This window comes from Peromyscus leucopus, chromosome 12 (genome assembly GCF_004664715.2).
Source record: "Peromyscus leucopus breed LL Stock chromosome 12, UCI_PerLeu_2.1, whole genome shotgun sequence".
Classification (NCBI taxonomy): domain Eukaryota; kingdom Metazoa; phylum Chordata; class Mammalia; order Rodentia; family Cricetidae; genus Peromyscus; species Peromyscus leucopus.
Genome location: NC_051073.1, coordinates 75557202 through 75572628, shown reverse-complemented (window position 1 = coordinate 75572628; position 15427 = coordinate 75557202). Strand labels below are relative to the sequence as shown.

Below are 15427 nucleotides of genomic sequence, written 5' to 3'. Positions count from 1 at the left end.
CATCTCTCACTTCTGAAAACCAAGTTTCAGGAACAGCATGCTGGAAATTTATCCAAAGGCAAATAATATAAAACACAGTTTCTTGTTCTCATGACTGCCTTGCATGCCAGCAAATTCCTAGCTACTGGCTGGATCACTCTGAAGTGCTTGCTGACACATATTTGGGGAGAACTTAGGCAGTCAGAGAAATCTGCCTTCCCCTGTGGTTGTAAGGTCTCTTGAGATTCTCCTGGCTTTTTCTTAGCTCGGCAGTGCAAGCCTGCACTCTCATTAGCAAGCAGGTAGCTGAGGGAACATCTCGCCTCCCGCTATGTATCTTCAGGCAGTGTCTTTTACTCCAAATTATCTATTTCCTCCTCTCTACAGATGTGATCTGAATATCCTATTTACTAATTAAATAAAAAGCGATCTGCTAAAAATCGTTTGTTAAGTGCAATGACAGATGAAGAAGCGCACGGGTCTGAGTGCATTCCTGATGTCTAGTACATGTCTTCTTCCTCTATCTGGCCTTTCCAGCTTGCCTGCTGTCAGACTTTTATAGTAGATAATGCTGGAAATAAAAACAAAATCATGACCTAGAACCTTTGAACTGCTTGACCTGGCTGGGCCGAGCACCCAGCAGAGCCGTTACAGGCACCTCCACAGTGAGGCTGAGGAAGGGATGAGGATTGGTTCCACATCAGAGAATTAATAATAATTTTTCATGTCTCCAAATATCAGTGCTTGTAAACATTTCTCTGACTTAATTAGTTGCTTAGATCGGGCATCCCAATATGGTTCATACTTGGTAGGAAGTTGATATATCTCCTAAATCTCTCCTCTTTAACATTTGTATTCTGTGATAATTTATACATGCATATAATGTTTCTTGATCATATTTACACACTATTTCTCCTCTAACTCCTTCAGGACCCACCCTTACCCTTCATCCCTCCTCCCAACTTCATGATCCCCCCTTTTTAAAAACAAGCTACTGAACCTAGTTTGTGCTCCACATGGACTCATGGATGCAGGCAGAGCTCTTGATCTACACTGCCTCCTCCTTCTCTCCCTGTTTTGCACCTGTAGCATATTTACAGAAGAAATCAAACCAGTTGTTCCATGGAGTTTCCACCATCTAGATGTGGCAGAATGGATGTTCATGCTATCGTATGTCTACTTCTATATTTTTTCTGTAAATTGATGATTAGATCTAGAGGCTTAAATTTAGGGAAAATAGCTCGATGGCAGGGAGAGCACTTGCTTAGCACGTGCGATGCTGCGTGTTCCACCCCCAGCACTACAAAATACACAAAAGTAAATCCAGACGTTTGATCAGGTTTAGTGAACTGATTTGAAAACCCAACACATTACGTTCTCCACGTGACTTAATGTAATCTTATGTTTTTAAATTATTCGTGGAGCTGCTGGCTGTGTGACTGTGCTGTTGGACATTAGGCTGTTTCTAAGTTTTTGCTGGCACACACTGATCAATGTTCTTGTGGACTAATCACTTCCTGGCTCCCTCTCTTTTGTTAGTTTCTGCAGCTGGTGGACGCCTGTGCCAGCTTCCTCACAGAAGCCTTGAACCCAGAAAATTGCATTGGAATACTGAGGCTGGCGGATACACACTCGTTGGACAGTTTAAAGATGCAAGTTCAAAGTTACATCATTCAAAACTTCGTTCAGATTCTGAACTCTGAGGAGTTCCTGGAACTTCCGGTGGATACCTTGTATCACATCTTGAAGAGTGATGACCTTTGTGTGACCGAGGAGGCTCAGGTGTTTGAGACCGTGATGAGCTGGGTCCAGCACAAACAGTCAGAACGACTCTGCCTCCTCCCTTGTGTTCTCGAGAACGTGCGCTTACCGCTTCTGGACCCGTGGTACTTCGTGGAGATGGTTGAAGCAGATCCTCTCATTAGACAGTGTCCTGAGGTCTTCCCACTGCTGCAGGAAGCCAGGATGTACTACCTCTCTGGCAATGAGGTAGGTTGGATGTGAGAGGTTGCTGCATTTCATCACCAATGTAAGGAGTTAGCCAGGGCTCTCAGAAATGCAAGTGACCCTTGCTCACAAATTCCCAGGACAGCAAGCAGAAGTCAGTCGTCCCAGAAGCTGGGGATCCCTGATCTGTGCAGTGAGGATGATAGCACATCTTCACACAGCTGTGGGGAGGATTTAGTGAGAAATGGAAACCTCTCGGCATGGTGCCTGTGACCTTCCTCTGCCCAGTTGTGTGTGGTCCCATCCACTTCCTTAAATTCTCCCACTCTCGTGAGAATTTGTATCTGTTGTTCTAGTCTGACATTGCCTAGATCCAGAGTCTATCATTTCTTTCCTGAACTTATAGAAAGTTTCTAGACCTCATCAATGTGCTCCCTGTCTGGTCTCCCGCCAACTCATCCCCACTCCTGGGATGGTGGAAGATGCAGTGTGGACTTTGCTCCTGGCCTGACCTTTTCACTGGCTCTCCATCACTTCCAGGAAGCCACCCACTCTTTCTCCTAAAGCTCCCTGAGCTCTGATCCACTAAAATACCTCCTACCCAGGTCTCTGGCATCATTTACCACACACTTTTACTGTGTATGTTTGTATTTTGCTTTTAAAAATTAAAAACAAATTTAATTAAAATCCATTTTTCAATTAAAATACAATCACAACACTTCCCCCTTCCCATGTCCTCCCTCTAGCTCTTCTCCTGTATCTCCCTTATGCTCAAATTCATGGTCTCTGTTTTCTTTAGTTGTTGATGTATACATTCTGCTGCGGTTTTGATGTACTGTGTCCAGCTCCCTCAAAGGATATGTCTTTCCAGCCTTCAGGACAAGGCGAATACTGTCTAAATGCTTCCTTCTTCCTGTTCTTGACTTCTGCTTCTACTCCAAAATTCAATCCGAGGTCACCTTCTCCAGAGAACCCTTTGTGTTCTTATGGCCATTGGCTCAATCTTTGCTCATGACACCAAATGCCACATGGTAACCATTGAATTCATTATTTCGTAAATATTCTAAACTTGCAGCTTGTTATAGTAGGAACTGGGTGCTCCTGGGCTTTTCATCTCTAGATCTTAGGAGGAATCTCTGGTGTGTTATGAACGTCGATGTTTATGGACGACAAAATGGGCACCAAGAAAGCATTTGTTCTTACCTGTTCTCCTTTGCAAATTTTGAAGATGTTTTTCACTCAGAATCTTGTAAAGACAAGGCTGGCTTTAGTGGAGGAGCAAGCTCACCAGGAAGCTATAGTGTAGGGAGAGTTTGCTGTTGATTTACACTCACGAAGCCTCATATGTGCCTATCACCGTGTGAAAGTTCCAAACCTCATCTGCAGGGTACAGTAGAAACCTCAGCCCAAAGTTGTTCAGGAATCGTATCTGTCTGCTACTCCTCTGGAGGATGTCCTTTATCTGTGTGGATCTCCGTATTTCTTGGTTGTTCTTAGAACAGTTTGCTACTTGTCTGTCCTTCACAGGTATCCTGAGTGTTTGGTATTACAGGGTTTGGCCAACCTGGAGAGGAGATTTTCACTTCAAATCACATCATGCTAACAGGTACAGTGCTGCTCATGTTGTCTGTTTCTTCTCAAACTGAGTTGCAGAGAATTTTTCCATCCATACAAGTAGTGGATTTGTTGACATAAGGCTGTTCATAATTTCCCCTCATCATCAATACTATCTGTAGACTATGTAGTGATGTGAATCTGTACTGTCTATAGAATCTATAGTGATGCAGCATCTTAAATTCCAGATAGTGGCTCTCTGTGCCCCCCTCCACCATTGGTCTTGCTAGATATATCATACATTTTGTTGACTTTTCTCAATAAACTAATTTCTGATTTCATTTTATTTTCTCTGTTTTTTTTTCTATTTAATTTTCTTTCTATTTTGATCCTGATAGAATTTTTTTTTCTGTTTACTTTCTGGATTTGTTGTTTTTCCCTCTCTAGTTTCTTAAAGAAGAAGTTGAAGACATTGATTTGAGACCTTTCTTTCTCCTACCATTATTACCCCATATGGAATCACTACATAATGAATTACCCTACAATTTCACAGTTTAAAGCAGCAGGCAGGGATGTGGATCCATGGTAGAATTCTTGCCTCACATGCATGATGCCCTGTGTTCAATCCTACACTGCAAAAGGAAAAAGAAGAAAGTAAAACCCAGTTGGGTTGCTCTGATTAAAGTCTCTTACCAGGTGTTGGTTCATCTATTATCTATTGGCTTAGACTTCAGCAATCTCAAAGTTCAGATGAGATCAGAACTTTCACATGATACTCATTCACAGTATTGCGGGCAAGCATCAGTTCCTGACTGGCTATTGGCTTGAAGCTGTGGCTTCTTACCATGTGGTCATCTACATAGCAGATGGCATTCTTCCAGAGCAACTTACCTAAGAAAGACTGAGAAAGCAATCGATATGAAGGCTTTAGTGTCTTTAGTAGTCTGGTAGAACACCATTTCTGCTGTAATCTTTTGGTTAGAGAGACTGATTCTGGACCAGTATAGAAGGAATTATATGGGCTCTGAGTTCCTGGAGGAAGACATTACTTGAGGTCATTGTAGAGACTGGGTACCACAGTGATTTGTATTGTAAAAAATAGTAGTAGACAGGGACCTTGGTGACCTGTCTTGCCCATCCATCCATTCATCCGTCTATCCATTTGTCTGTCGGTCTGTCCATCCATCCATCCATCCACCCATCCATCCATCCATCCATCCATCCATCCATCCATCCATCCACTGACTCTTAGAAATCCACAAGACCCAGATACTGTTCTTGGTGCTAAGAATCCATTAGAGAAAAAGGGATGTCCTCATAGTAAATTATAAGACTGTCCTTGAAGCCTTGCCTACAGCACCAAAATTCTCACTGAACAAAGGTGACCAGCTTGTGTTGTAGCCTGTGCCTCAGCTGTGGGGATGGAAGGTTTGGGGACAGAAACCAGACTGATGTTGGGAAGAAAGCTGCAGAGAAGCAGAGTTTGTCTATGGCGCCAACTCATTGCTTAAGTCCTTGGTACCTTCAAGTGTCTCCAAGTTCTCTGGTCCACTGCTCCCCTCCTTACTCTGTGGACTTTCTACTGTCTATGCTCTCAGGCTCAACACAGTGGTGAGGATTTATCCTGTCTCCTTTCTCCCCGCTCTTCCTTTGAACTCACAGCTAACAAATGTTATGGCCACAGTCAGAAGTAAAAAACCGGGGATGCAAAATTGACTGGATCTGGCTCTTTAGCACAGAAAAACAAATAATAAACAAAATTTCTGAAGAGCAAATGTGGGGTGTTGGCTGATGCTTTGTGAGCTTTTCGTGGGGAGACACAAACTACCAGATTCACTCTAGAGAGGACACTAATGGCAGACGAAAATAACGTTTCCACTGAAGCTCAGCTTGGTGAGCTAATAGTTTATTGTACTTACTTACAGAGCATAGGTGAGGGGTGACCCCCGGGCAGCTGCATCCCTGAAAGGTCTCACCTCATTATGAATGGTGATGTTGTGCGAACTGCACCATAGAGTCCCATTTTCACTTATCCAATGACTTCCTGTTTGCTGTAGTGTTTCCCAAGATCACTTGCAGATGGAGGAGAGCAGGAGACAAATAACGGTTGGACTCCCAGATAAAGGCCCCTCTTCCTTCTACTAGGGAATGTTAGTAGCATCAGTGAGCATCTCCATAAACTCATCACTGTAATATTATATAGTGGGCTTGGCCTAGGGCTTGGTGTATAGTGACTATTAGAACACAGATCCTCTTACTGCTTCTTCCCCCCCCCCAAATGAGCCTCCCATGTCCCCAGCTATCTTTCTCGAACAAACAGTTGGTAAAGAAAAAAAAAAAGCATTCTGTGCTACAGACTGGTAGGCCCTCCCCTTGTACCAGCAGGACAAGCTTCTGGTCCTTCCTTCTGCCTGCTCCATGACCCTTGGCAGGTAGGATAGGACAGACTGTAGTGCCTGTGTGGAGCTTGCCTAGCTCCTGAACATCCATGAGTCAGAAACACCTTTTCTTCTTGGGATTTGAAGCAAAGACTCTCTGTCTTTGTCTCCCCAACCCCTCATAACACACTCACACACACACTCATTCTCTCTCTCCCAATAAAGACCTTCTGAAGGGTGATGTGTGACAGCTCCTCCCCATGGGCCTGCCACCCTAGTCTTCCTTTTTCACATTATGGCAATAGGTATTGAGTAAATGTTAACTTTGACTTTCATTCCATGAGTTCAGGTTTCAGAGCAGGCAGTAGAGAAGAGGCAGGAAGTGCATTTGATGGCAAATAGACCTTTGTCTTACAGCAGCAACAAAAATGACAGGTAACAGTTTATTCGGTACCTGTTACACAGCAGGCCCTGGGTCAACACATTCCGTGAATTATGCCATTTAATACGACAAACCCACTGGGTAGTTAGCATCAAAAGCCGTTGCACGGAGGATGAAACCATGGTCAAGGAGAAGTCACGAGGCCAACAATGGTAGAGGTGGGGATTGGGACCCGCCTTATGTGGTTCCACAGCCTAAGCTCAGCACTAACTATCGTGCTGTGTTCCCTCTGCCCACACATCCTCTCCTTGATTTCTAGATTATTTCAGAGCGTACCAAGCCCAGGATGCACGAGTTCCAGTCTGAGGTGTTCATGATTATTGGCGGCTGTACCAAAGAGGAACGATTTGTGGCAGAGGTAACCTGCCTGGATCCCCTGAGGCGCAGTCATCTGGAGGTGGCCAAGCTTCCACTGACAGAGCACAAGCTGGAGAGTGAGAATAAGAAGTGGGTGGAGTTTCTCCAGTTCTGTTCTTAATATTGATTAGGCTATAAGTTTCTTTTTACTACAGAAATACTATATGATTTGAACAATACAGAGAATAGAAAGTAAAATATGGCAGTTTTTCGGTTCCATGATAATTCCCCATGTTTTCATAAAATATTTTTATATTCTATTGGGATAAGTAATACTAGCTATTTTTAACAAGTCCTAAGTCCCATCTAATGAATGAACACAGGGGTATGTGGGAGTGGTGGGGTCAGGAGGCCTCGCTCAACTTAGGCATTCAGGGGCTCAGGTTCCTTCTGACTTGTGATTCTGCCATCTCCCACACATGGCCTGAAAGAGAAGACACATCTATTCCACAAAGCCATGGCCTGCAAAGGCCACAAATAGTCCGTTGGCGAGAGCCAACAGTGTGCCCTTCTTTCCCAGAATAGATGTGGGGTTGGCAATGTCATTTAGTTACTTGTCCAGGAAGGAAGATTTGGTAATCAGAATTGATCTCTGCCACTGCACATGTATTTGCTGTTTGTAATCTACTTGAAAAAAAAAATACTCTAGCAGACATTTGCACACACATAGTTTCTGCACTTGTGGAAAGACTCCTGGAAGTGGTCGTAAGGTAAGTGAATGCAAAATTTATCAGTTGCTATATTGTCCTCTACAAAGATTATACATTTTAGCCAGGCGGTGGTGGGTGGTGCACGCCTTAAATCCCAGCATTCGGGAGCAGAGCCAGGCGGATCTCTGTGAGATCGAGGCCAGCCTGCAGCCTGCTTTACAGAGCGAGATCTGGGACAGGCATCAAAAGTAAACAGAGAAACCCTGTCTCAAAAAACCAAAAAACAAAACAAAAAAAAAAAAAAAAACCCAAAAAACCAGATCACACATTTTGTAGCTCAACCAGTGCCCATTTTCTACATCCTTAACAACAATTGTTATCACCAATTATTTCTGATGTAATAAACTAAATATACTAAATATATACATTTACACTCTTATATCTTTAGTGGTGTTGAGTTGATTTTCATAGAATACTGGCTAACTGGATTTTTATTAAAATATGTCTGCTCATACTCTTTGGCTGTTTTTTAATTGCTTCATGTTTGTCTTTTATTTACTAACTTTTTGCATTCCTTGTTGAATATCCTTTGCTTTGTGGTGTAAATACTTCCCCTTCAGGTGGTGGCTGTCTTTTACCTTTGATTTGTATTTTCACAACAACTTTCTTTGCTGTGAGATTCTAATTTCCTATCATGTTCTCCAAATCACTGAGTTAGTCTCCTGCATCCTCTAGTTACTCCCCCAAGTCACGTTGGGAAGTTGTTTAAATTATAAAGTGACATTGCTATATCTAACTTGTCTCCAAATGGCCAACTGCTAAATAACATTTAATAATTTCTATATATTTGAGTTGGTTTCTGTATTCAATTTTAATTGGTCAGTTTATCTAATCCTGGACTCGCATTATTTTCATTTTTAATGCTTTCAGTATATTTTCATATTTGGTAACGGAAGCCTTTCTCCATTCTGCTTTTCCCAAAAGTCCTTCTGGCAGTGGCGGAACACTTGCCTGGCATGTGCTCGCTCACCTGCACCAGAGAGAACCTTTCCCCGTGAACCTTAGAATTGTAGCGTTCCCTAAACACTCTTGTAGCTTTGCGCTTTTAGCTCATTGTAGCCAGCTGGCTCGAACTCACAGAGATCCGCTCTGCTCCGAGTGCGGAAAAGGCGTGCGCACAACGGTTAAACACTCTGAGAGCGGACACACACCTGGACAGCGGTCACAGCATCTCTCCTCATCTCTGCCTGCAATATGCTTTCCAGACTAACCAGGTGTTAAGTCACTAAGGAAAACATAGCGCTTGTTCTCTTTTAATAAAGATCTCGTTGAAGGTTTTCATGGTGCTTTCTAATCTCCAGTGCCACCCAAATGGAATCACTATCACGATGTCTTGAGTAGAGACCTCTGAAAAGCACAAAGACAAATGCTCAAGGCGTGTGAGCACAGCACTAGGAAAGGAAGCACAGCCCCTCCACAGTCATGGGAGCAAACGGTGACACCCACCAAACTCGGGGACACAGTCTAGACGCCAAGGAGCCAGGCTTGGCCACATTTATACCCAGGAAGCCAATTAAACAGCAGTTAATAGTAAAAGCCAAGTAAAACACCCAAATTAATAGTAAAAAGCAGAAAGAGGCGATTTATTCAGTGAGGCCACATTGGAAAGAGGGACAAAGGTGATCCAGCGACCCTGCTCAAGTTCATATCTGCGGCCCCAAACTAAAGCTACAGGCTTTTGACTTGATTTGCTTTGTTGAGACAGTGTCTCACTAAGTAGCCCTGGCAGCCTTGGAACTCTCTGTGTAGACCAGGTTGGCCTCAAATTCATAGAGATTCCGAACCACCTCTGCCTGCGGAGTGCTGGGATTAAAGAGATGGTACCACCGTACTGGTGAGATGAACGTGAATAGAGGCCCAAGGACATGGTACTGAGCAGCCAGCACTAAGGACCACTAAGGTGTGGTCCTGCCCATCCATAACCCACCCCTTGGCGGGGCTTCAGTCTGACCTGACAAGGTTGTCTGAAAAGTTGCTAGAACTCTGTGGAATCTCTTTGTGGCAGACACGTTCTCCTCCCAGCCAGTGCTTCGCTCTCATCCTTTTTCATCTTCCAATGTGAGATTCCTGGAGAAATTCTCATTTCTGGGTTCCATGGTTTCATTTCAGTAGTAAGAGAGGTTGAGGGGCACAAATGTCTCTTCAGAGTAGCTTCATTCTTGCCATGCGGGTTACATCGTGCCATTGTTCTCTATTTCAGAGAGAGAGAGGGAGAGGGAGAGGGAGAGGGAGAGGGAGAAGGAGAGGGAGAGGGAGGAAGGAAGGGAAGGAGGGGGGAGGGAGGGAGGTTGGGTGGGCAATCTTGAAGGACTGTTGGAAGCATCTGTAAAAATTCACAAGCATGTGCCTTTGACCTAGACATCATAATTTTGTGTTCTAAGAGAGTTGTAAAGAAAACATTGGCCATTTTCCTCTCAAATGATCAATTGTAAGCATTTCATATTTCCATAATAAAAATTAATTAAAAAATAGGACAAGGCCCACTGCCATCTAGGGCTGCAGGAATGGGTTCCTTTGCTTTGCCAGCTGAAGAAGTAAAAGGCAGGAAGGACTGCTATGAGAAATCTTAGGGAGCCCCAGAAGAGCCACCTGATGGCACCCAGTAAGACTGTTCTCTCTTTGGGGGGTCCTTAAAAAGATTTTCAGAATGGACTCAAATGAAGCTCAAGGTCATTAAACAGTTAATTAGAGTTGAAAAGAAAAAGCCAGGAGAGGAAAGCTGTAACTCTTGCAGCTGCCTGGAACCCAGGAGAGAAAAACAAGTCACACTGCTTTGGATAAGACAGCATGGAGGTCAGCTAGCTGGGCACAAGCAGCTCTGAGGCTGGGGGCTGGGGGTTGGGGGTTGGGAGTTGGGGGTAGGGGTTGGGGGTTGGGGGTGGGGGTTGGGGGTTGGGGTTGGGGGTTGGGGGTTGGGGGTTGGGGGTGGGGGTTGGGGGGGTGGGGGTTGGGGGTTGGGGGTTGGGGGTTGGGGGGTGGGGGAATGCCTTTAGAAAGAGTGTGGATTCCCAAAGCATTGGTTAGGGAGTTTAAACCATGTTAAAGTTCTGGCCTGCATTTGCCAGAAAAAGACAGGAGAAAAGAACTAGCAATAGTCGGCCCTGAGAAAGGCACAGAAGCAGTCCCACCTAAGGGTGGTCCAGTGCAGGGGGCTGCCTGACTCAGGCAGGGCACTAGGGTGGGAATTCTGGGAAGGAAAAGGCACATTGTCTTAAGGTGGACCTGCCTTCCTGGGAGGATCGCCAGGCCTGATTCTGGCCTGTCCCACTGGATTAACCCTTAAGAGGAGGCAAAGGCTTGTCTCCACCTAGAGGTAGATTCCACTCTTTGTACTACTCACTCTTTTACATAGATTGAAGATGGAAGTGAAAATGATGTTGTAAGATCTCTTGGTAATTTCTTCCACAGTGTTGCTGCTTCTATTTTTTTTTTTTTTTGTTAGAACATAAACTACCTTCTAACTTCCTGACTGTCAAGGCCTATCTTGCTCAGCCTTGCTCTCTGTTTCTTGGGGTCACAAACACTGGATTAGACTCTCTTTGGCTCCAACCCATCCAGACTGATGTCACTGAAGCCTTCTCTGGGTCCTTTCACTTGGTTGTGCACCCTTCCTGAGCTTTAGAGGCACAGCTCACCCTCCCAGCCTTTGTGGTACTGCTCACCCTCCCAGCTTTTGTGGCACAGCCCACCATTCTGCTTTTGTGGCACAGCTCACCATCCAGCTTTTGTGGCACAGCCCACCATTCTGCTTTTGTGGCACAGCCCACCATCCTGCTTTTGTGGCACAGCCCACCATTCTGCTTTTGTGGCATAGCCCACCATCCTGCTTTTGTGGCATAGCTCACCATCCCAGTTTTTGTGGCACAGCCCACCATTCCAGCTTTTGTGGCACAGCCCACCATTCTGCTTTTGTGGCATAGCCCACACTCCTAGCTTTTGTGGCTTCTCATTCTTTTGAGTTTGTTTTGTCTTTCCTATCAGAACTTCAGGATTTTCCCTATCTCCCCTTAGCTGAGACTCAGCTGAAGACTTAGTACTTTTAGAGTTTGGAGAACGCTGGGGGAAAACATCTGCTTGATGTTTTTAAATGCTTTGTATCTCTTGTAGGTGGCAAAGAAACACAGCATGATGTTTGGAAATATAATTCTTCAATCAACAAATGGATTCAGATAGAATATTTAAACATAGGCCGCTGGAGGCATAAGATGGTCGTATTGGGTGGCAAAGTCTATGTAATTGGGGGCTTTGACGGCTTACAAAGGATCAACAATGTGGAGACTTATGACCCCTTCCACAACTGCTGGTCAGAGGTATGGGAGATTGTTTCTGTGAGTAATTTCAGAGCTTAAACAACAACAACAAAACAAAAACCCTGCCTATGGTGGTGGCTAGTGATTGGTCACTTTGCTCCTATAAATCATCTTCTTGGCTCTGAGCTTCTCCCTTCCTAGGAGCCATGAGTCAACATTACTGATCCAGTTCCAGTAATAGCGTTCTTCCAAGTGGCAGGGCTCTGTGTGGCCATTGTCCTGTGCTAGCGAGAGCCCCAGACAAGGAGGGAGGCTGAGCCTACTCTAAGATGGTTAACTCCCTTGGTCGCATGTCCTGGCCCAGAATCTGTCTCCTCAGACTCCTTCTGTCTACCCTCCCTTCATACCAGAAGCCTGAGGATCCATTTCCTCCACCTTTTGTGAACCCAGGGTCATTTGGTTATAATTAGAAGTCAGGGTGTGTTTATTTTCTCCTTAATGACGAGCCATTTACAGGCCTTTGTGCAAGTCTCTAGCAAAGCTACCTCTGGTTAAAAACTGCCCCAGGATCAGAAAACAACCTTATCACCAGCGTTTCCAGACCATTCTCAAGTGCAGATTTCCTTTCTTATGGTCAGAGCTTGTTCCAGCTTCAGAAAGTTTAAAACGTGGTCACTGTAAGCACAAGGGAAGGATATCATCATGTTGCCATGACATCCCCACAGATTCACCAGCATATGCGCATAACCTTAAACCGACATTGGCCCCTAGTAACTGACCACTGAATGACTATGAATATGCTGGCTTCATGTACATAGACATTTAGTCTGGCCTGTATCTCTCCTTCCCTGAGAGCTGGGCTCTGGCGTAAACAAGCAGGAGCAGCTCAGACACAGCTTGCTCCAGGCTTCCTAGAGCCTGTAGAGACAGTGGATTTTGTTTCTCTCTGCATTTTATTGGGAGCCATGGCTTGGTCATTTCTGTCGAAGCATGCCCAAGTATGTGTTCTGTGAGCTTCTCCCTCAATCTGAGCAGTGCACCGACTTCTTGTGCCCTCTGCCGCTGCAGGCCGCACCCCTCCTTGTCCATGTCAGTTCCTTTGTGGTGCTAGCCACAAGAAGAAGCTGTATGTCATTGGAGGAGGACCCAATGGGAAGCTGGCCACAGACAAGACTCAGTGTTATGATCCTTCGACCAATAAATGGGTTTTGAAGTCGGCCATGCCAGTAGAGGCTAAATGCATCAATGCAGTGAGTTTCCAGGATCACATCTATGTTGTTGGTGAGTCAGTGATGACTTCTTACATCTGTAGCCACTCGCCCCCATGGCCACCTGGGAGACAAGATACTATCGTTTTCAGAATGCCTAGGTGATGTGGATAAGGCTGGAAAGGAAGAGAAGGTGGGTTTGGACCAGACCTTGTTGGGATTTCCCTTGAAGTCCGGGAGGTAGAAACAGGCACACAAAGCATGGAAGCTGTAGTTCGCAGAGGAGGCCAGAGGTCAGGAGTGAAGTTGTTTTGCAAACACGGCAAATACACAGAAATTGAAGCATGCCCTGTAACAAGTGCTCAGCAAATAGGAAACATTCGTATGTTTTAGTTTACATCATGGGAATGAATGTTCCTCTCCTGCTTGGTTTTAGGGGCCTAGAAAATGTACTCGGTTGAGAGGAAGCCTTGGCCAGCAAGACCACAGCTGGCATGTGATTGTTAAAGACTGGTGATTCAGTCCCGCCCATTCCTTAGGATTACCAGGAAGCACTCTATAAAATTACAATAGCCAGGCCTATGGCAGGCATGTGAAATGAGAAGGGGAAGAGGGGTCTCTGGGAATAGTACAACTGTGTTCTTTAAAACTCCAGCTGATGTTAATGTGCAGCCACGATAGAGAACTACTGATTCAAGAGATGCCAGAATACAAATAGTTTTGGTCCGTGATTAATCAGGGCCAATCAGCGAAGGCATTGAGGGGTAAAACACTGGGATACACTGTAGAAAACGAAGCTCTGCCTTGCTTCAGGTCTCTTGAAGTTTTGCTTGTGGTCAGGCTCCCAAAGGTTTCAAAAGTCCAGTAACAGGATGGGCCTGCTAGGTCGATGTCTTCGATCTATGTAATCTCTAAAGAGATGCTGTTCCTAGTTAATGCCCGATTGATGACGTTTATGAACCGCCTCTGCGCATGATCCTTGTGTTACTTTATAAACACTGTGGTTTTAGTGCTTAGGGTCACCCGAGGCATCAGCTGGGCTTCCTCCAGGGAGGAGTCTTAAGTGTGCTTTGCAGCTGTGCTACGTCAGGCATCTTTTCGAACCAGATTCCCACCTGGTCAGAACTTAAAGGAGATGAGGTTTCTCCCACATTACTAACCTGGGGGTCCATTCTGGCTTTCTGGAAGAAAGCCGCCAGTCTACTGTTTTCTCTGGTGAGGTGGTAGAGCTGGCCTAGTCGGAAGTAGAACTCTGATGATTAGTGAGAAAAGACCCAGCTTGCCTGTTGGTTCCTTGCAGGCGGTGCCATGGAGCGCTCTATGCCTACAGCCCCTGGAAGACAGCTGGTGCCTGTGACGCAGCTCAGTCACGAGCGGCCAGCTGGGCATCGCGCCCTGCAACAACAAGCTCTATGTCACTGGCGGGAGGGACGAGAAGAACGAGGTCATCGCCACCATGCTCTGCTGGGACCCCGAGGCTCAGAAGCTGACGGAGGAATGTGTCCTGCCGCGTGGCGTGTCCCACCACGGCAGAGTCACCATCAGGAAGTCGTATACCCACATCCGGCGGGTTGTGCCGGGGGCCGTGTCTGTGTGACTGCCAGGGGACCCCCAAGGAGGTGACCCTCGGAGCCTCTGAGCTGCTGATTCTGCACCCTGGCTCGCTCAGGTCCCTTGTGAGCCTTAGGCTTGGCTTGGATTCTGCACCCTGGCTTGCTCAGGTCCCTTGCGAGCCTTAGGCTTGACTTGGATTCTGCACCCTGGCTCGCTCAGGTCCCTTGTGAGCCTTAGGCTTGGCTTGGGTTTAAGGCTTATCATGGGGGCACCTTATGAGACCAGCCGGGAATGCTTGTGTGACCTACCTACCTCAGGATGAAGGGTAATGTTTAACATTCCATACATGCCTACCCGCCCTGGCCTGTGCCAGCCACTCATCCATGGTAATTCGCTGAACTGTGGTAATGACCTGCTGCGGGATAGTATCACGCCTGCCTTAGAGGTGAAGAAAAGGAATTTCAGGCAGGCCAGCTTTCACCAGGTCACTCAGAGAGCAAGCAGCTAAGCCAGAATAAGCCCCAGGTCTTTCCATGTCAGTCGGCGTCTCTCACACCACACGGCTGAACTCGGGAAAACTGAAAGCCAACCCTAAACTTGGCTGGTGTCTCCTTCTGGCAGCGTGGCTGAAGACAAGGGAATAATGGAGTTTTCCTGTGCTGTCCTCCTTTTATTCCTTGTCCGTAGGAGACACTGGTCTTGGAGCCTTTTGGGGCCGCTGGTCAAGAGCATCTCCGACGATCTCCCACCGGACATGTCTGCTAGGACTAGTCTGGGAAGGCCCATTTGCTTTGAAAAAGGCGAAAGACATGTCCCGTTTCCCACACATCGTAACTGTTGTTTTTGATTACAGGATGTGTGTGCCATTTTGGACTAGAACTATCACGGCCAGTTAGTGGCTGGGGTGGCTGGCTCCGTGGATACAGCTCTTGCTGTACAAGCCTGAAGACCAGTGTTAGGAGCCTAGAGCCCACGTGGAAGCTGAGCAGGCATGGCTGCTTGCCGTCCCAGTGTTTGGAGCAGACCCAGGGCTTCCCTAGGGCAAGCT

General features: G+C 46.0%; 1 protein-coding gene across 1 annotated transcript in view; it reads left to right on the top strand.

The window, feature by feature from the left end:
• Positions 1–7455, top strand: part of LOC114687895 (kelch-like protein 6) — a 33366-nt gene extending 25911 nt beyond the window's left edge. The window contains exons 3-4 of the mRNA XM_037209867.1: positions 1519–1968; positions 6560–7455. Of these exons, the coding sequence (XP_037065762.1) occupies positions 1519–1968; positions 6560–6778 (669 nt within the window). The 3' untranslated portion in view covers positions 6779–7455. The remainder of the gene's footprint in view (positions 1–1518; positions 1969–6559) is intronic.
• The last annotated feature ends 7972 nt before the right edge of the window (positions 7456–15427 follow it).